The sequence below is a fragment of the Canis aureus genome, chromosome 16, assembly GCF_053574225.1.
Source record: "Canis aureus isolate CA01 chromosome 16, VMU_Caureus_v.1.0, whole genome shotgun sequence".
Taxonomy (NCBI): Eukaryota; Metazoa; Chordata; class Mammalia; order Carnivora; family Canidae; genus Canis; species Canis aureus.
In genome coordinates this window covers 22062748-22082696 of record NC_135626.1, presented here as the reverse complement: position 1 = coordinate 22082696, position 19949 = coordinate 22062748, and the positions used below count along the sequence as shown (strand labels likewise).

General features: G+C 50.1%; 1 protein-coding gene and 2 long non-coding RNA genes across 4 annotated transcripts in view; 2 read left to right on the top strand and 1 right to left on the bottom strand.

Annotated features, from left to right (window-relative positions):
- Window positions 1-103: 103 nt before the first annotated feature.
- Window positions 104-8563, bottom strand: LOC144286111 (uncharacterized). The gene is made up of 4 exons (XR_013354214.1): window positions 8391-8563; window positions 5261-5344; window positions 537-1512; window positions 104-244 (listed from the first exon to the last, which is right to left on the bottom strand). It is a non-coding gene; the product is annotated as an uncharacterized LOC144286111 (long non-coding RNA).
- LOC144286108 (uncharacterized) lies at window positions 202-1563 on the top strand. The gene is made up of 3 exons (XR_013354208.1): window positions 202-474; window positions 916-1042; window positions 1289-1563. It is a non-coding gene; the product is annotated as an uncharacterized LOC144286108 (long non-coding RNA).
- Window positions 8427-19949, top strand: part of ASIC2 (acid sensing ion channel subunit 2) — a 994452-nt gene continuing 982929 nt past the window's right edge. The window contains exon 1 of one of the 2 annotated variants that reach the window (XM_077852177.1): window positions 8427-9356. In XM_077852177.1, coding sequence (XP_077708303.1) covers window positions 8802-9356 — 555 coding nt within the window. In that variant the 5' untranslated portion in view covers window positions 8427-8801. The remainder of the gene's footprint in view (window positions 9357-19949) is intronic. The other variant, XM_077852176.1, reaches the window with a different exon arrangement.

The window sequence follows — 19949 nt, the reverse complement described above, 5'->3', positions numbered from 1 at the left end:
AAGAGAGCCACTAATTCAGTACTAAGGGGGTGAGTATTCATGTTACAAACCAATGTTTGGTTATCAAAAAATTGATTGAGAGTAAGGAAGAGTCTGGAGGTCCTTCTGTGATTGCCTTCCTTATTTCGTATTAGCAAGCCTTTATTAAACACCTACTGTTTCAGTTGTTTCTTTATGACATCATTATGCCGTCAGGTGAGGAAAACAGAGAAAAGCTAGCGTGGCAAATGTCAAGGTTGGCTGTCTGTTCAGGCAGGGAGAGTAAAAATGGAATAACTCTTTAATTGGGTAAGTAAGCAGTATTCCCTTCACACCTGACACCAGCTTCCACCAGCACCATTTTTTGGATAGTCCATGAAAGGAGGAGCACCTAGTTCACAGCCTCCAAAGTCAGGATTTTCCATCAAATAACCCCAGCTGACGTTCTCCGGTGCACGGCCCTCTGCTGAACCCTCCAGCTGTGGCTCCACTGAGGTACCCCCTCCCCATGCCCAGGAAACAGTGGGTAGGGGTGGGGGATAGGAGGTGCCCCTCACCTTCAGGAACTGACTTCAGGACAGGACACAGGTTTCTCAGGGTCAGAAGGGGGTCCCCATTCTTGCATCTCAGAGAAGAAGCTTTGGGCTTGGAGGTAAGGGAATGCTCACATCCCAGAGCATCTCCCGTGCCCCTCATGCTGAGGTATGGCCTCCAACACCCAAGAAGGGTCTCTGCCCCTGGGGGTGGGGGTGGGGGTGGGGGTGGGGATGGAGTGGGGCCTTCTGTTCCAGTAGGAGTAGTAGATAATTCACAAGAAGAGGAGATGAATTTCAAAAAATGATTAGTACTGAGAAGGAAAGGAAACAAGTGATGGGTTAGTGGGGAGGACGGGGGGAGGGGGGAGAGAGAGGGGCTAGCCAAGTCCTCTCTGTGCAGGTGACATATGAGAAGACGCCAGCTGTAGGGGAGACCTTCCCAGGCTGAGGGAAATCCAAGTGCAAAACTCCGGAAAATGTCTTGGCATGCCTGATAGACAGGAGCTCCTGGAATGTGGCTGGTTCTGGTGGGATCCCCGCTCTGCCCTCCATAATCCCATAAAGGAGGAGAGCCTTCCCTGCACCCTAGAGATTCTGATTCCGTGGGGGTGGAGGAGGGGGCGGAGAGAGGATAGAACAAGTATCTGCATGTTTAACAAGTGTTGGGCGGTTTGGATTCACCTGACCCTGTCATCACACCGCTCCAGCAGATGGTGACATGGGGTTAATGACCAGAATCCCAGATTCTAACTCATTTTTATCCCATTAACCAGGAATTTATGATATGGTCAAGGATCGTGTCAAATTGTAGTGGCATAGAAAGCTGGCACAAGAGGAGGCCTCAGCAATAATTTAGCACAAACAAGGAAACAGCGCAGAGATGCTACATGATTTTCCAAAGGCCACACAGCAAGTTAAATCCATTCCAGGGCTCATATCAGTTGGCAGCCAAACCCCAAAAGTCCTCTCTGTGTGGACTGGCTTCTGCAGTTTTCTCCTGGAAGGAAAAAAAATAAAACAACTATAAATAAAATCTCAATAAGCCACACATTGAATGCTCACCTTTGCTTACTGCCCCTCCTTGGTACACCCTTAGTGACAAATGATTTGCTGAATGTACACTGAGATACAGAAATAGGATTAGAGCAGTTGTATTTATAAACCAACTATCAACAGGACACACTTTGGTTTACAATATATTTTTTTAATTTTTATTTATTTATGATAGTCACAGATTGAGAGAGAGAGAGAGAGAGGGAGGCAGAGACATAGGCAGAGGGAGAAGCAGGCCCCATGCACCGGGAGCCCGACGTGGGATTCGATCCCTGGTCTCCAAGATCGTGCCCCAGGCCAAAGGCAGGCGGCAAACCGCTGCGCCACCCAGGGATCCCTGGTTTACAATATTGATCTTTAACCTTACTTTAGGGCAATGACAAGTCAGGGGAAAACATATACCAAGGCCCCTCCAAGTTTGAAATAATAAAGCCATCTGTACATTAGAAAAGAATGTGTGTCTTTTTTTTTTTTTTAAATTAGAGAGTGATGGTGACAGTAGCATGTATCTAGCACATGTTAAATAGCAAATTAGCATTCAAGCCTATTGTAGGTCTCAGCTGCCTGACCCTCCTACCTGTCACCATTTGCTGGAGGTTGCAGGCTGCCTACCCTCTGTACCCTCACCCTCCCCAGGCTGCAGGCTCTGGGCTCTGGGTAGACCTCAGAGTCCCCAGGGTTGGAAGAGGGGCCCCCCTGTTGCATCTCAGAAAAGCAACATTGGTATCAGAGAAAGTGGATTCATCCATACTTTCATTTATTTATTCATAAGTAAATACATGTACCAGAGCAAAAATCTAGCCCATTGTCTAAGTAGGGAGTTAAATTGCCTGATTTGCAAATGAATTTATCTGAAAATTTCCTTAATGTTTAGCTATACACTTGAAATTTTGCTTTCAAGAAAGCCACAATTACACAAAATTAGGGCAGAGCCTGAAAGTTTGGGTCAAATAGACCCAATCTAAATCCAGTCCCCATAGTCCCCCATATGTACCCACAGTGCCAAGGGAATAGGTGTTGCAAACCAGACTGAAGAGGAAAATGTTAACCAATGGAATACCACAAAAACATTTTTAAGGATCCTGGAATATCTGATATTTGTATATAAGCCATACTGCTAATTGTGAATGAGTCTTACCTAATAGAAAGGGTCCTTCGGAAGAGCTGTGTAGAAATATTTTATTTGCCATCAGGTTGAATTGCTACATATGGCAGGAAACTGGCATATATAAGGATTCTTGAAAAGACTGACAAGTACAGGATTCTAATAACTTCAAACCAATTTACCTTCATGTGGGAGGGGCAGTAATGGACCTTTTAGGCGCCTCCCCAGGACTCCCTGCTTGGCTGGTGGCTCCAGAGCGGTTCTGCTCTCCTCTCAAACATCAGTAAAAATGGGCCCATTATGTTGCTAATATAATGTTAACATGTGAAGCCTGGTCTGCCCTGCAGGACACCTTGCAGACTTTGCCTCCGGGGAGAGAATGGGAGGGGTGAACCCACAGAAATTCAAGGCCCAGGTACCAGTGTAAAGTTTTGGGGAGTCATTTGGTCAGATGACTCGAGTTGTCTCAGAGGCTATGGTCGGTAAGGTGCAAGCCCACCCAACCCCTACGAATATGAAGGAGGTGTGGGCCTTTGTGGGCATTTGGGGCTTTGGGAAGACTTTGTTCTCTACCTGGCATAGTGCCTCCATCCCTTATGAGCATGTGTGGGACAGGGGGTAGGAGAAGGCAAGAATATTAGTGAAGCCAATTAAAAGTCTGGGTATCTCCCAAGCAGGGCTACCTTTTGAGCTTGGTATGCCTGTGATACCAGAAGGGAGGGGTAGAGCACTGTGACAGAGAGGGCAGAAGGAGAAAATACTACTAGGATTTTGGTCCCAGCTCTGGAAGGGGGCAAAAACTTGACACCGCCTCACAGAGCACCAGCTCCTAGCAGTGTACACAGTGCTCCTCCAGGTGGAGCCTCTCACCAAGGAACAGCATATCACTGTAAGGGCTCCCCTTTCTAGCAGGGGATGGGCTGAAAAAGTGTTCTAGCCAACTCAATTCTTCCAAGGTTCAAACTCCCATTGTGACCAGAGGAACATGCCTATTTGTAGTCGGGGAGCAGCCTGTTTAGCAGGCCACAGTTTCTAGAAACGCGGGTGCTACTAGGCCTAGCCTAGTACTAGGCTACGAGAGTGTGTAGATCATCCAGATGCCACCCTCTCAGTTCCTATAGTGGCCCTTGTGGCCTGTAGGAAGACATTGGCGAAATTCCTGCTGATGCCTCTTATACAGACACCTGGAAACAGGAAGGAACCACAGCAGCCAGTGGGCTAAACTCAGGGTGGTTTGGCTCGTGATTACTCATGAGTCCTGGCCATTCACCCTCTGCACTGGCAGTGAGTAGACTATTCTAAAGGGATTAGCCTTATGGCTTGGAAAATGGGAAACTGAGAGGTGGATGATCATGAATAAGCCCACATGAGGTCAGAAAAGGTGGAAAAACATCTGGATTCATCTGCAAAGGCCTGAGGCAATCCTGTCTTCCACCTCCCAGCTCACAATGCTCGGACACCCCGTGGCAATCAGGAAGCTGCTGCCCTAGCCCAGGTATAAGCCTTAGCAACTGACCCTTCAGTTCATACAGCTGGCTAGGTGCACAGGAAGAGTGGCCACTGTGGCACCCGGGTGGGCTGGCATCTTACCCAGGACGCTGGATTGCCCTTGAAATACAGTGATTTGGTTAATGCAGTACCCACATGTTTTGTGTGTTCTAAACAATGCCTGGGGCAACTGCCGAAGGGGTCTGGAGCTATCTACCGGGGTTTCCAGCTGGTGAGAGCTGGGAAAATTGCTTATACTGGCTCCTTCCCTCTGAGTAAGGATTCTGAATATGCCTGGTTTGTGTGTACACTTGGCCTAACTCAAGCTTTCCCTTATCACCACGAAAACCAGGCTGCCACCATCAGAGGATTAGAGAAGCTGATGCCCATGCCAAATACATAGTCATCAGGGGTCACATTCCAAAGGTCATAATGTGCAAGACTGGGCACAGGAACAGGATGTTGAATGGAAGTTTCATCTCTCTTAAAACCTATAAGCAGTGACTTAGTGGAAAGGAAAAACAATATTAAAGCAGCAGACTAAATTACTAACAAGTAAAATCACTGTGACCAGGCAGTCTAAAGAACTGTCCCAGGCTTTAATACATTTGAGTGATCAACCAATATGGCCTGTTGTTCCATATGCCAGAATGGGGACCCCTACCGAGACACCCAATGCCATAAGGTATGGAAGTTTCTCGAAGTAGCCTGGACTCTTAACTGTGGATCAGTGTGCTATGTAGCTGAAAACACCAAGCCCCATCACACCCAGGAGAGGCATTATCTACTGGAATTTGCAATAAGGCATCCCACCAAGATGGGTGAATTGCTGTGTGCCCCTCGGTGAGGGGGAACTCTTCACATCTTCGTGGGGATCCTGCACACTGAACCAGTTGAAAACACTCTGTCTGGAATGGAACACGCACTACTGGGAGAGGGGGAGGACATGGGGGGCTTGGGCTGGCATAGCCCGGCCTCAGTCCATCTCCTCACACCTGACAGTGCTGCTCACTACACATCCCCCTCCGCCCACAACGCTGCCAACATGTATGGTACGAAAGCCAGATTATGTTCCTAAACATAGATGATGGATGCCAACCTCCGTCTCCCCAAGGCGAAGTGCACACGTTCTGTTTTCCACTGGTACGATCATTTGGCCACTGTCTTTGTCTACTCCACTGGCCTGGAAGACAGCACACACAGAAGTCCTTACTGAGTTCACCCAGCAAGCCTTAAATGGGAACCGGCAAAGCCTGTCTTTACCGAGCTCTGAAATGTCTAATGGGAAAAGCTGTCCTCCAAAATAAGATGGCCTTGGACATTATTTCTGCCTCACAAGGAGGCACCTGTGCCATTATCCAAACAGAATGTTGTGTGCTCATACCTGATGAGCCTGCTGATGTATCATCTTTATTAAATCACATGAGGACACAAGTGAACATCCTAAGTGATCTGTTCCTCAAACTAGGGGACTTGATAAATCAATGGTTCAGATCACAGGGTGGGCACTTCATGGAAAAAGCTGTTTTGGGGATAATTATCCCAATTTGTGTCTTCTCTTGAATGTGCCAAGACTGTTGCTGTGGTACCTGTCTCAACGCAACTAGATAGCTGCCAAAACGAGCCACCTCCATGCAGGTGAAACCTCTTGCTCACTGCTCAGGCACACGGCGGAGGAGGGCCTGTGTGTGAGATTATAAGAACCTTATTTCACGAGGGGTGAAATATTGGAAGAGGTGATTGAGAGGACGTGACCACTGCTTAACCCTGAGCCTGACACACGGCAATCAGAGGCTCCTCGCCCCCTCCTCTGGCCTTGGACTGTGTATTCCGCTTGCCTTCCCCACGCTAGTAGGGGCCCAAGGACAGAGCTTTGAGAGAGCAAGGTGTGGTTGAGAACATCTAGATGGTCTATGGGACAGAATCCTGGTAAGGCCTCTACATAAACATTGAACGTTCTAGAAGGTAAGCTGATGTGGAGATCTGCATGACTTGTGAAACCCAAGACAAGTGCTGCTGGTTAAATTCCCTTGTTTGTAAAATGTGCCACCTACTACACTGGAGAGGTCTGCCTGTTTCTTGATCTCTCCTCACCCTTCATGTCCAGGGACTGGTTTGCAAACCAATACCACGTCTACCTGCCCTGAATCCTGAGTTATCGAGAATAAGAAATGTGTTCTTTTCCTCTTTGTTTCCCCAAAACCAGTATCGTGTCTGGTGCAGTTGGAGTTCAACACACTTGTTAAACAGGCTGATGAGCCAAAATTACAGAGATTCATTGGGGAAGTCTTCCTATAAAGGAGGATCTTGAGCTGAAAAATGGACAACAGGGATGCGGCCTGGTAGAGAAGAAGGATAGGGATGCTTTCTGTATGTAGCACGAGGAAGTGGTACATGTGTAGTACGTGCATGCATGCGAGAGCACGTGTGTGGGCAAGCGTGCGCCCATGCGCAGGTGTGTAATTGGGAAGGTGGGGTATAGAAATGCTTGTCCCCTTCCCACATTTGGGAAGGAGTGTCTGGATCTGCTTCCTGAGTTGGTGTATTGGAAGTGAACATGCCTGAGATCAAGGCCTAGCCCTGACACTTATTGTATGTGTAACTTGGACAGGGCACTTCACTTGTGAGTCATGCTTTCTTATCTGAGGTAGACAACAACACACGCCTGTCAAGGTGGCTGGAAGGGTTAAGTGAGATAAGACCTCCTCACACAGGTCTTGACACAGGATAGTAATCCTTAATTTTGGCACCCTGGTTTTGAAAACCCTCTGCCTATCTAGGTAGCCCTACACACAGGGGTCTGGGACCTCTGAGATGACACGTTCGTGACATTGGCTAGCCTCTGCCATTTGTGCTTACTTGCAATGCGTCTGCACTCTGAGCTCCTGGGATCAATACACCACTAATTCAATGCCACATGTTTATTGCCTCCGAGACCATTCTGATACTACTGTTCTGTTTGGATCTGGTTTAGCAAGAGGGCAGATGGGCTGGAGAAATATTTCGAAGTAGATACAAACCAAGAGGGCCATTCCCTAGCCTGCCTTCTTCTCAAATGCCTTCCAAGGAGTATTTAAGCTTGGCCTGCCCCCGGGGGCGGGGGCACACCAGGTTGGCTCAACAAGGCTCCTTCCTGTGGCTCTGCCTCAGCTTGGCTGTGTGCATTGGGTTGGCCCCTGGAACTTCCTGTTCCTTTTCTCCTGATGGGATTCAGCATCACTGAATCTATAGGTTCCAGCCATTTGATCCCTGGCACGGGGCAAACCACACCCACCTGCTAGCAGGGGTCCACTTCCAGGGTATTTTTCAGGAAAAGGAGGTAGGCAGCTGAAACCCCAATCCTTAGCTCCCACCTCTCAGGCTCCAGCTGTGCTTCCATCTGGCAAATCCTGGGGCACAACACACACACACACACACACACACACACACATCGCCCAAAGGGAACGCAGCCAGCCCTACCTGGAACCCCAGCTGTCCGTGCTTCAGATACAGAACCTCCGGACAGCAGTTCTGGGAGGAGGTGGGGGCTACTTGTTGCTCTTCCTCTGGGTCTCCAAGGGCCCCAGGCTCCCTGCTCCCTGGAGTGTCCCCCTCCACCCGCCGGCCCCCGGAGGCGCACCGTGGTGCCAGATTGCTCCTCCCCTCCCGCCCGTTCCACCCCTCCCCTCGGAGCCCCCGGGCTGAGCGTGTGACCTGGGGGCAGAATGCGGGCGGTCAGGTGCCTCCCAGCCCCCCGCGGGGAGGGGGTCACGTCCTCACCCCCAGGGCCAGTCCTCGCCCCCACTAGCTCCCTCCAAAAAAAGCCAAAAAGAAACTTTCGCGGGGCCCCTCCCCCACCCCCCGCAGCCCGAGGGAGGGGGTGTGCGGGGCGGGGAGCCGAGGAGGCCGGCGCGCTCGGAGCCCTCCGGGTCTCGCCTTCCTTCCGGAGGCGGCGTTGGGGGGCGGAGGGGCCCGCGGAGCCCCGCGTCCTGCCAGCCCCGGGCCCGCGGCCCTCCGCGGCGGCGCGCTCCCTCCTCTCCGGGCGTAAGGAGGGGCCCGGGGCGCGGCGGCGACCAGCGGAATCCGGGGCCCGGGGCGGCGGCTCGGGGCTCGGGGCTCGGGCTCGGGGCTCGGGGCTCGGGGCTCGGGGCTCGGGGCCTCGGCGCTGCGCCCGCCCCCGCCCGCCCGCAGTGCATCGCCGGCCGCTCCCTCCCCGGGATGCTCAGCGCGGGGCCGTCTGCACCGCTTACCAGGCTCCGGGCTGCCGAGCGACTTGTTTGAAGCCTTTTCTCCCTCGCTCTCGCTTTTAATCTTGTCTCTAGTGGCGTGTGTAGGGGGGAGGACTTTATTTCCATTGGCTAAGCTCTCCCTTCCCACCCACATCTCTTCCACATCACCTTGGTGTCTCCCTAAATAAAACCAGCCCTCCTTATCGCCTGGAAAAAATCAGGAGCTAGAGTTTGAATGGGTTTATATAAACACTCACCCCTGGCAGCGTGCGGCTGGGCTCCCAGGATAAACTCAAGGCGCCTGGCCTGAGGCTCGCCGGGCCGGGTTCTCTCCCTTGAACGTCAAGGTTTGAGCAGAGAGCCCGACGACCGGGAACTCTTCCCCGAAATTGGATCAACCTGAAGCCAGTTGCGGAACTGCACAGGGTCCCCATGGACCTCAAGGAGAGCCCCAGCGAGGGCAGCCTGCAGCCCTCTAGCATCCACATCTTTGCCAACACCTCCACCCTCCACGGCATCCGCCACATCTTCGTCTACGGGCCGATGACCATCCGGCGTGTGCTCTGGGCCGTGGCCTTCGTGGGCTCCCTGGGCCTGCTGCTGGTGGAGAGCTCCGAGAGGGTGTCCTACTACCTCTCCTACCAGCATGTCACCAAGGTGGATGAGGTGGTGGCCCAAAGCCTGGTCTTCCCGGCTGTGACCCTCTGCAACCTCAACGGCTTCCGCTTCTCCAGGCTGACCACCAACGACCTGTACCACGCCGGGGAGCTGCTGGCCCTGCTCGACGTCAACTTGCAGATCCCGGACCCGCACCTGGCTGACCCCACGGTGCTGGAGGCCCTGCGACAGAAGGCCAACTTCAAACACTACAAACCGAAGCAGTTCAGCATGCTGGAGTTCCTGCATCGCGTGGGCCACGACCTGAAGGATATGCTGCTCTACTGCAAGTTCAAAGGGCAGGAGTGTGGCCACCAGGACTTCACCACGGTGAGTACTTGGCTTTCAGCTTACTCTCGAGCTCGGTTCTCTTGAGAAGCACCCCGTTGGGGTCTCCCTGTGCTTCAGAACAGGAGAGAGATTGGTGCCTGAGTTGAAGGCCGAGAGGGTAGTTGGCCAGAGTTGTTGGGACTGGTTGGAGGAGTCTGCCTGCTGGGATGGGGCACTGTCGTCTGGTCAGATGTGGAGGGTGAGCAGGGGGCCTGCGGTTGGGGATCACGTTCCCAGATGTGCTGACGTGGCCTCTTCCCAACTAGAGGGAGGAGGCCTGAGCTGTCCGTTGTCCAGGGCACTTGGTATCTGAGCTGTATGATTGGAACAGCTTGTCATTGACGAGGTGGCATTTTCTCTCTCTCTCTCTCTCTCTCTCTCTTTCTCTGCTCGGAAGTGGCATCAGGCACTGCATCCTGTGGGCTGGGCTGGAGCTAAAGCTGCCAGAGAAGGGGGTGTGGGGCCCCAGGCAGCCTGGGTGGTTCCAGTGGCTTGGGAAGCTTGTTGGAGCAGGTGATGCTGCCCAGGGGGGTGGAAGTCTCTGTGCTTCCTTTTCTTGTGTGGATTCCGAGCTCCGTGTGGGGAGAGGAGACCCCGGGGGACCCCGGGTCTCCGTCCGGTCTGCTGGCAGGTCAGAAGCAGAGAGATGTCCAGGGTGCTTGGGCCCAAGAGGAGCGTGTAAGTGGAGGCCCGTGTGTAGGAGGATGGTCAGTGAGATGCCTGTGAGGGCAAGGCGGTCCAGGCTGGCTCGTCTGAGAGCTTCGGCTTGAAACTCAAAGGCTCGGTTTGCTATCTGTGCAATCGCTTAACAACGTGGTTGCGAGAGGAGTGGTGTGGGGAGGGGGCGAGCAGCTGTGGGATTGGAAAGCCTGGAGGAGGAGTGTGGAGCTGAGCAAAGAGGAAAGGCGGAGGGGGATGTGGCTCACGTTCAGGATGGGGCTTCCTAGAGGGGCAGAGAAAGGATGGGAGGAGAGCTGTCGCTGCCAGGGTTCTCTGTCCAATCGGTGGGCTGCTAGGCATAACTCGGCATGAGGGGTCAGACTGCAGCTACGGACACCTCCCTATTTCCAGGCAAGTCTGGGGCATCGGGGGCCATGGGACCCTCCAGAAGCCCAGGGTGGCTGCTACTCTCAAAACTGCTTTAGGGAGAACCCAGAGCTTTTGAGTCTCCGAGCCTGGAGCCGGATTGCAATGGTAGGTTCTGGATGGCAGGTGCAGCAGTTGCAAAGGAACTGGACTCTGTCATCGGCACTTGTCTGGGCCCTCTGCCTAATTAAGGCATGCCCTTAATGCCGATAGTGCATCCATTCCCCACCCGCTCTCAGATCCACTGCCTACTGGCCTCTCGCTCTGAGTTTCTGTTAATGCCACAAGCAGTCTCTGCCTGCAGCCTCTGTGCTTGCAGTTGGCTGAGATTCTGGAGAAGCCCAGAGTGCCGGGGAGGAAGGGGCATCGCCACTTGCATCCCATAGAGCTCTGTTTCCCCGGGGGAGCTGTTTTTACTGTCTTAAACATTGTGAGAAAGAGCACAACAAAATCAATGGTAGCATATTTATGTTAAAGAGGAAGAGGGTCTGAGCTGGGGAAAGGGACCAGCAGTCCTGGAAGCCCTTCTCAGTGGAGCAAACCAGACCCTAAAACATGTCATACACAAATAACATCCTAGGTGGCTTGAGAGAGAAGGGGAGCATGCCTCATTCTTGGAGGCTGAAGCGATCCCTGGGTCTCACCCGTGCTTTCTACTGCCGTGGCAACTCTCGGCTTCACCACTGCACCTGCAGCTCGGAAATGCACTTAGCTGTTTGTCTGTCTGCCTCAACACACACGGAGCTCACAGAGAAACTGCAGTCAGTAGCAGACCCGGGACTGAGTTCTCAAGCATCGGCGTGTCCAACTAGTGGTTTCCTCTCAATTCATGACCAAGTTCCATTTCCAAGTACAGGTTCTTTGACCTCTGTTTGCTGTTTTGCACTTAGCCCATCTTTTGAGTTACTGGAGTCCCAGGAGGCCAAAGATCAGGCCTTAAAGCCTTATTTGGACCTTTGACCTCTCCAGGATGTCTCTCAAATAGTAGAGTTGCTTATGGACCTGGTTTATTAAATACTAAGTGGCACGTCATTGCTTATGGACCTGGTTTATTAAATACTAAGTGGCACGTCATCATCTTCCCTCCCCAGCAAGTCCAGGACGGATCTGGCTGTGTGTTCCCCCTTGGACTGACCCTCGATGTGTGACCTGCTCCAGCACTGAAAAGGGAGCAGGGAAAAGGGGGTGAGCCTCAGGGTTGGATCCCCCAAGCTGTTTGGGAAGTGTCATAAAGGGCACCCACCCCAGGAAATCTGGAGGAGGCCCCAGGTGGACAGCTGATCTTTCTCACCCTGTGACCCCAACTGGAAGCCATGCTGAGCCTCCATGAGAGGGGACGTAGCACCAGGCTGGTTCCAAGACCTTGTAGTGAAGGGTTACCCTTCTCACTCCCACTTCGTACACTTGTCCCTTTTGGCCTGGGGTATAAAATGCTGATTCTGGGGCTCTCGCACCTCAAGAGGGCAGAGAACCTTGCAGGAGAAATCTAGTTCACTGGCGTTCTCGCTCATTCATTCTGCTGCTCATCCCTCTCCATTTGGCTTGTTAGGCTCTACCTGAGTTAGTCCTATACTGGGTGGCTTCTTGCCTTACATGCTCCGGCTGACTTATTAGAGAAGTTGAGTATGGGGCAGGGGATGTCCCAGGTGGATTGCTTTTTCTGTTTTTCTTTTTCTATAAAGCATACCTAGTGCAGGGTTAATGCTTTTGCATAAGCTTTCTTATTCCAAGTTCTTAGCTGGTGTGCAGTGAAGTGCATAATACCCTTTAATTAGTGAATGAGCCGTGATTCTAGCAGAGGGAAAGGCTGTTTGTGGAGGTTAAAAGTCCCAGGAAGCCAGGTGTGGATGTCTGACTACCATGTGAATAGGTGTGTCCCATGCTGATGCAGGTATCCTCTTAGCCCTCACCTGGGACGATGTGAATGCAGATACGCACTCATTTGTCCTTGGAAAAGCAGAACAGGGCTTGATTCCATAGTGCCTGCTTGGGGAAGATTGCCCCACTGACCTCAAGTGGAAGAATGGAGGTCTGGATGGGGTGTCTCTGGCCATGACGGTGGACGATCTAAGATTAAGATTAGAAGCCACTTCTTGGCTTGAATAGGTTTGAATCCCAGCTCTGTCGTTTTCTAGCTCCTTCCCTGGGTCATGTTTTATATCCCCTCCAGGCCTCGACTTGCTCCTGTAACATCTGCTATTAATACGTGACTTTCTCACTTGCAGGGTTGTTGGGAAGAGGAGTCATATGAGACGCTACAGGTGAATGTCCTTTTGTGCTTTGTGACAGCTGTGCAGATGGAAGGCGGGGCTGTTCTCCACGTTAGGAGGAGGGTTGTTATTGTCCACCTCACTTGTCCTGTCTGCAGCCAGCCCCCCCCCCCCCAGAAGTCCGGTGAGGAGTCACCCTGTGAGGATGAACCAGGGGGGTGGAGGCGGCTGCGGCTTTCTCTGTTTGGAGCTCAGGGCTAAAGCCCAGCCTCATGGAGGCAGGAGTTCTTAGAGTCGAGGTCACAGTTGGGTTCAGTAGCTCACTATGGTTGACAGGTGGCAACTCCATTGTTCGTGACTACATGTGACTATTGCATGTGGTTACTCTGCTCATCACATTGGGGTTCATCTGCTTCCAAGTTCAGGAATGCCAATGGCTCTTCAGTTGGCACTTTAAACTCTCCCTGGTTGTGTGTGTTTGTGCTTTAAACCTGAGATTTCTTAGGAAAGGTGTTGCGTTCTTTTCTTCTTGAAAGAAAGGTCCCTCCACAATGAGATCTTGTTAGAGGCACATCTGTGGGTCTTATTCAGCTGCATCACATAGTGTTACAAAGATGTGGAGGTGAGGGTTTAGGAAGCTCACATGCTTGGAATTCTTGTCCCAGGCTGGCAGGTCCACAGCTAACCTCTCAGTATTTCGTATTGCACAAGGAACAGGTGTGTGTAGACTGTGGGCTTTCGGGAGAGATCAGAGTTGGAGTTCCAACTGTACCCCCATTCGCTGTGTGATCTTAGGCAAGATTCTTAGCCTCACTTTCCCCATTTTTAAAATTGAAGCAGTAATACCTGCCACTTGGAGTTGTACTGATCCAGAGAGGTAGAGTACGCCAAGAGCCCGTGTGTGGCAGAGGCCTGCCTGGTCCATACGGGGCAGGCCCCTTGCTTCGCTGTGCAGCCCACAGGAGTGTTGACTGAGCCTGCGCTAGATGCTGGCTCTCTTGACTCCAGGCCAGTGCTCTTCCCACTCTTTTTTTACTGTGACTCACCATCAGCTTTAGAGCACAGGCTTCTGCTGTGCTTGTGGGGTTCTTCTCGCAGTGCTTAGACTCCCACTTTTCTCAGGCCTTGGTTCTTATCGGGTCTGTGGCCTAAACATCCTCTCCTCTTAGCCACCTTCTGGGCTTCCACATTGCAACTCATGCTACTGACCCCACCCCGGGAAGCTTATGCTGCCCTGGCCCCTGTGAGGAGCTGAGTGACCTCTGCACGAGGCGTAGAGCTTTTGCCACAGTGTGTCATGTTACCGCACACACAGTCGTTCCTTTGTCGACCCGAGAGAACACCTGCTATGCGGCAGTTATATATAAAGCCAGCCTAGGTCCTTGCCATCTGAGAGCTTACAGCTCATTTCCCATCCCCTCTAGATGGAGGGCTAGTTGAGAACAGGCATCTTGTCTCATCAAACGCGTTCTCTGCACACACGTTGCCGAATACAGGGCCCGAACACAGCCAGTTGTTGATTAAAATTTGCATTCTGTTTCCTCAATGGACCCGGAACCCTTTGTCTGTGAGCCTTTCTTACTTACTTTTGGCTTTCTCACCTCTCTTTCCACATTTGTTTATTTAAATCTGACTTGTCCTTTAAAAATCCAGCTCTAATGTCTCTGTAGCTTTTTCCAGGAAACCATTGCCAATCCCCCCCCCCCCCATGGCAATAATCTAAATGAGTTTCTTCCTCCTCTGTCTTTGAAAGAGCATTTTGGCTCCCTCCTCTGTTGGAGCACTCATCATGCTTTTCCTAACCTTAGACTCATAAAGTGTTTACGCTAGAAGAGACCCCAGAGATGATTTGATTTAATACCTGAATTCTTTAACCACTGATAATTTTTATATGTTGCCTATTTTTGTCTGTCCTCCCTGTAAGACATGAGGTATTTACTGACCTTATATTCTCAGGGTTTGGAACTGCTTAGCGCACGTGTCTCAAAATGTGTCTTCAAAGTGTGTTAAGTGAGCTTGACGTTACTGGAAGGTAAGGAGATACCCTAGCTGATATGAAGGGAGATAGCCATTTTTTTCAGTTTCCTTCTCCAGCGTAGGTATCTGGGATCCCACCTGCATCGGGATGATGTACCTCATTATTATCATTATTTTAATAATACACTTTCTGATGACAGCAACAGTCCATGCTTATTGGAGAACCCTTGGGCAGTGTGAGGAAAGAATAGAGAAGAAAGAAAAAGTAGCCTACAGTAGCATCCTGGATGCAATTACAAATGTATTATTTTGGGGCTTGGGAGTAGCTCCATCCGGTCTCACGATGTGTGCTTCTTTGTGTGTCTGTGTGCCTGGGACCACACCACCTGTACATCTGGTGCCTTGTCTGGTATGCAGCACATGCCCAATCAGTGTCAGTTTGCTCTCTTCTTCTTGGGTCCCCGGAGTAGTGTTCAGGGTGTTAGAGATTCCCTGAAAGGTCCATTGAGAATAAAAGCAAAACCCAAAGATATGTCTGGTCAGTACCCCTCTTGTGGGCTATGTTTTGTCTTCTATGCCAGAAGCACCAGGGAGTTTGTGAGGGTGAATGGTAATCACCCCTCTTAACTCTGTCTCCTTGGATTTTAGGTTCACAGCTGAACACCAGTTATTCTCCGTTGGTGGCACTTTATTGATAGTTGACCTGAAGCCATCTCGGTCTGACTGTTCATTGTATATTTGCTAGGATGAACCACAGATACGTTCATCGATACTAAATGAGATCTCCTGACCTTGCTTCTGGATGAGGCCCAACCTTATGATTCTGGGGAGCCATGAAGAGCATGGACAACAAAGACCGTGAGGTTCTCTTTGTGTAGACCGGTCCCATCTGCCTCAGTATACGAGTGTAGACCTAACTCTTCATCACCTGGCAAGTCTCTGGGCTCTATGATGAATGGTCCAGATTGCCCCTTTATTCCGTAAGGTGCTTGGAAGTTTTGTGAGCATTTGCCATGTCCTTGGAAAAGTGACCACTGCCAAAGAGGAGTGAACATTTTTCTATGCTGCCAGTTCTTGTTTGTAGGATGTTAGGTTGTGGCTCTCCGGAAGAAAAGCTTTCAGGAGTATATTGAATTCTCTCTGATGTGTTGGATGGATAGAGAAGTGACTGGGAACTGACTGTTATAATGACCCCCACTACCTACTTGCAGAGAAAAGCTGATACTATCGCACAGGCCACAGAGCTAGTGCCTCCTTACTTGTGGGGTGAGTCTGTACTTCTGTCCCTGGGAGTCCGTAGACCTCCAGAGTTGCTGATGAAAGAAGGCCACCTGAGAGCTCATTGACTTGGTAATTGGTCCCTTTCCCTCTCTCTATCCTTGGTTCTCTTTTCCTCCCTACAGACAGTCCTTCCCTTAATGAAGAGATGAGTTCTAGGAAATCTTCTGTAAGCGAATCCTAGTTTGCTACTGATTTCTATAGTAAGAACTAAAATGGGATCCCATTAAAAAATCCCCCAAAGACCCAATTGGCAGCTTTTAGCACCAAGTTTGCTGTCAGAGCTATTGCTCCATAGAGCAGTTCATATTTCAAAGTACCAAGAATCCCATTCTCTCCATCAGACCAAAAATATACCACCGAGGTCAAGAGATATCTGAAAAGTATGCTGTGTGTTTTCTCTTTTTTTTTGGTCTGAATGTTGATGTGTGATAGAACTGGGTTGAAATAGCAAACAGGACTGTAGGGCCATTTGACCCACAATCTATTATAACCTGGAACTAATGGCCTACATCATCACCCCTGCAAGTGTGAAATTCCATATATCACATTTCTCACATGCGTAGACGTAAAACTAGTCCATACGGACTGGTCTTCTGGGTTGTTACTGGGTAGCGGATGCTTCTAGAAATACATGTTCATTATTTGAGAAATCTGAAGCTTAGGATAGAAGCTTGTTTATCAGGTTAGACTTTATTTGGGAACAACATTCCAAAAAGTATCATCCTTTGGATGCTAAAGCATCTTTCTGTCTCTCAGTACTTATTTTCTAATGATTCAGGTATGCTCTGTATTGATTATTTCAGTGATCATGGAAATTTATACTCAAGAAATAAAGCACTAAACACGGGAGGAATGTCTTTGCATAGATTTATTGACTTCTGTTGATTGAGTCGTACAACCTTGGGCAAGGTAATTAGCCTCTAGGGGCCTTAGTTTCCTCATCTGTAAAACAAAGGGGTTCCAAGGGTTTTCCCACCCAGAGAGCTCTAGTGCAATAAACTACAACGGACAATACTTACTTTTCTGATCTCATGTTTGTTCCCTGAAACTACAACTTTTAACTTCTGTTTGGGAGAGGGAGCTGATGTTATTTTGTAACCAGATATATTTATCCATTTATTTGTGTTTTTTTTAGATAGATCTGTGCAGTGGAAGCAGAAACACTCTGATGCGCTGTGTGGCTGTAGTGGGGTAAAGGGAGGCACGGCGGCCTTCTCTCAAAATCCTGTGAGCCGTTATGTGTCTGGCTGCAGCTTCTGGATCTGATAGAAACTTGCCATCACACCTTGTCCTTTGCTTGTGTGAGCCGGGATGTGTGGATGAATTAGCAAGGACCTCTTTGGAAGATGCTGCCCAGATGCCCTTTGCTGCTGCTGGGGGTGCATTTCCTGACCACTCCTACCTGTACTGATGGCACTCCCACTCCCTGAAATATCTGGGAAGTTATTCACCTCCCCGCCGCCTGGGGGCAGCCAATGGCCAGCGACTAACTGACCCTGGAGGACAAAAACCAGCCATCTTGCCTCAAGATGAAACACCTTTGGGGGTAGTTTACACTGCAGGGTTTCCCACGGGATCAGGCTGAGCTGGGATTCTCCTGTGGTTTCAACATCTTTGCTGTTGAGGTGTTGTTTCAACACCTTTTCTCCCGCGCCCATATCCTGCGTGCCTCACCCCCTGAAGTCTTTCCCTCAGTAAGTCACCTGGCTAAGAAACCCCACCTTAGGCCTCGCTAGGGAAGACAACCTATGTCGTGATGAGTTTTAAGTTCTCCATCTGTTTGGTAACATGGGGAATCATCTGGGCGTATGGAACCATGTCTAGCTTAGAAAGAAGGAAACACCTGTTCAAAAGTCTTTTAAACCTCGAACTTTCTAGATCTGTGTCCTCAACTGGGGCCTGTAACAATTTCCAGGGGAGATTTCTTTTTTTTTTTTTTTTTAAATTCTAATGAGCATCTCTCTAATTAGGATTCACACCTCTGGGCACAGCTGACTTGTGCCTCTTTGGAGCTTCTTGTCCAAGGAAAGCCCTTCCTGAAGTTGCCTATTTCCTCAGAGCTGAGTTATCTATCCCTTATTCTTCTAGCTGCTGCATACCCCAAGTGGCTCACCCTCTAGCACACACCTTCACCAGTCTGAATTCTCATCTTATCCCAGTTCTGCTCAGAAAATCTGTCTTTCCCAGCATCCCTCCCCCACCCAGCCTCCACCACCATTTCTTCCTGGATGTGCATCAGTTATCCTCTGAGCCACAAAGAGGAGACTTTTATGTTGGTAGTGGCTTGGGCCTATCTCTAAAGCAGGAGGCCGTGAGCCATGTTTGGCTGACCAGGGGTGGTATTCCTCATGTGTCACAGAAATCGTGAGTGATGAGGAGTGTAGGAAAAAACTGAGACTCATTAGCTTGAAAAGGAAAGTGGGTGACCCAAGGCAGGGCAACTGCCTTCTTCAAACCCTTGGAAGGCAGTCATAGGGAAGAGGAGTGAAGCCTTCTTTGTGCAAGACCAGAGGGCAGAGCTAGCCCCAGTGAAGGTAGAGGACAGAAGTTCAGAGAAGTTCTGACTGATTGGAAGGAGCTGTCTTGGGAGTACCTGGTATCCTGTCTTCAGCTCCAGCCAGGCCACACAATTGCTTTTTGCCAGTGCTGTAGAGGTTGATCAATGTAAGGTGAAGAGTTGGATTTACCGGCCTTTAAAGTTACTTCTAATGCTGAGCATCCTTGATTTATTTCCTTCCTGAAGAGATATTTGAAGTCAGAGGTGAGGGCCATTGGCATTTAGCATTGGAAAGATCTGATAATAGATGCAAGTCAGCTCGTCTAGCCTGCAGAACCGCCCCATTTCCCAATAGCATGTAGTGCTGAGGCTGAGTGTTTCAGAAGCCAGGAATAAAAGGGTGCTGTGGGACAATCCTTGCAGACAAGAGAGCAGATATTCAGTTTGTCCAGACAGGTAGTGTGTGGGTGCTGGTAGCCAGGGCTTGGAGTGTCTGTTCAAAGACCTGGCCTTCCGAAGTGCGTATGCATGTCTTCCTTGAGAAGTTCCCAGAGGGATTTGTCATAAATTCTGGGCTCTAGATTCAATCCTAGAGAGCAAATCTTGGGTATAATTTGGTCTAACCTGGTTCCATGTAGGGCCTGGGGAGACTGAGAGGTATATGGATTAGGGGTGATTCTGGGGTGGGTGGGGGTAGAGATAGACTAAGCTACAGGAGGGTGGGAAGGAGGCCAGTCTGGCCCAAAGAATGCCCTGCTCCAGAGCACCAGGGGATAGTGGCAAGTGTTGGAAAGATAAAGGGGCTTTGGCACCTGAGATAATTACATAAGAGATTAGCTTTCTGGTATAATCACGGAATTTAGGGCCAGATAGGTGTGTGCTCCAGGCTTGTGTGACAGTGATTTTTTGATTAATTAGAAATATATATTTGGTCTTTTTTCCTGGTTCCTGGTACAAGAGCTTTAAAAACTCTTGTAATTTCCTGAGGGACTGGAGTGAGAGGAGCATTTCTGGTTGCTCATAATAAGGGTCTTTCAACCATACTTGATTTTATGCTAATGAAGTGACTCTCGGTGGCCTGAGATAGCTATAGGATGAAGGCTGGTTGCCAGAGGAACCAACTATCTGACCCTAGAGAGGGCTGAAGATTGAGTCAATCACTAAAGACCAATGATTTAATCCAGTGTGCCTATGTTATGGAACCTCCACAGAAGTCTCTGAATGAAGGGATTTGGAGTGGTTCTGGGTTGGTGAACATGTGAGGGTGCTGGGAAGGTAGTGTGTCTGAGGGGGGTATGGGGGCATGTGCCCCTCCCCCATATCTTAGATACAACCTGTATTGTATCCTATAAATAAAACAATGCCACTATATAAACCTTTCCTGAGTTCTCTGAGCCATTCCAGCAAATTATTGTACCTGAGAAGGGGGTTGTGGGGATCTCTGATGTACAGCTAACTGGTCAGAAGCATGGGTGGCCTGGACTCATAATTGGCACTTGAAGTGGGGGGCAGTCTCCTGGGACCAAGCCCTTAGCCTGTGGG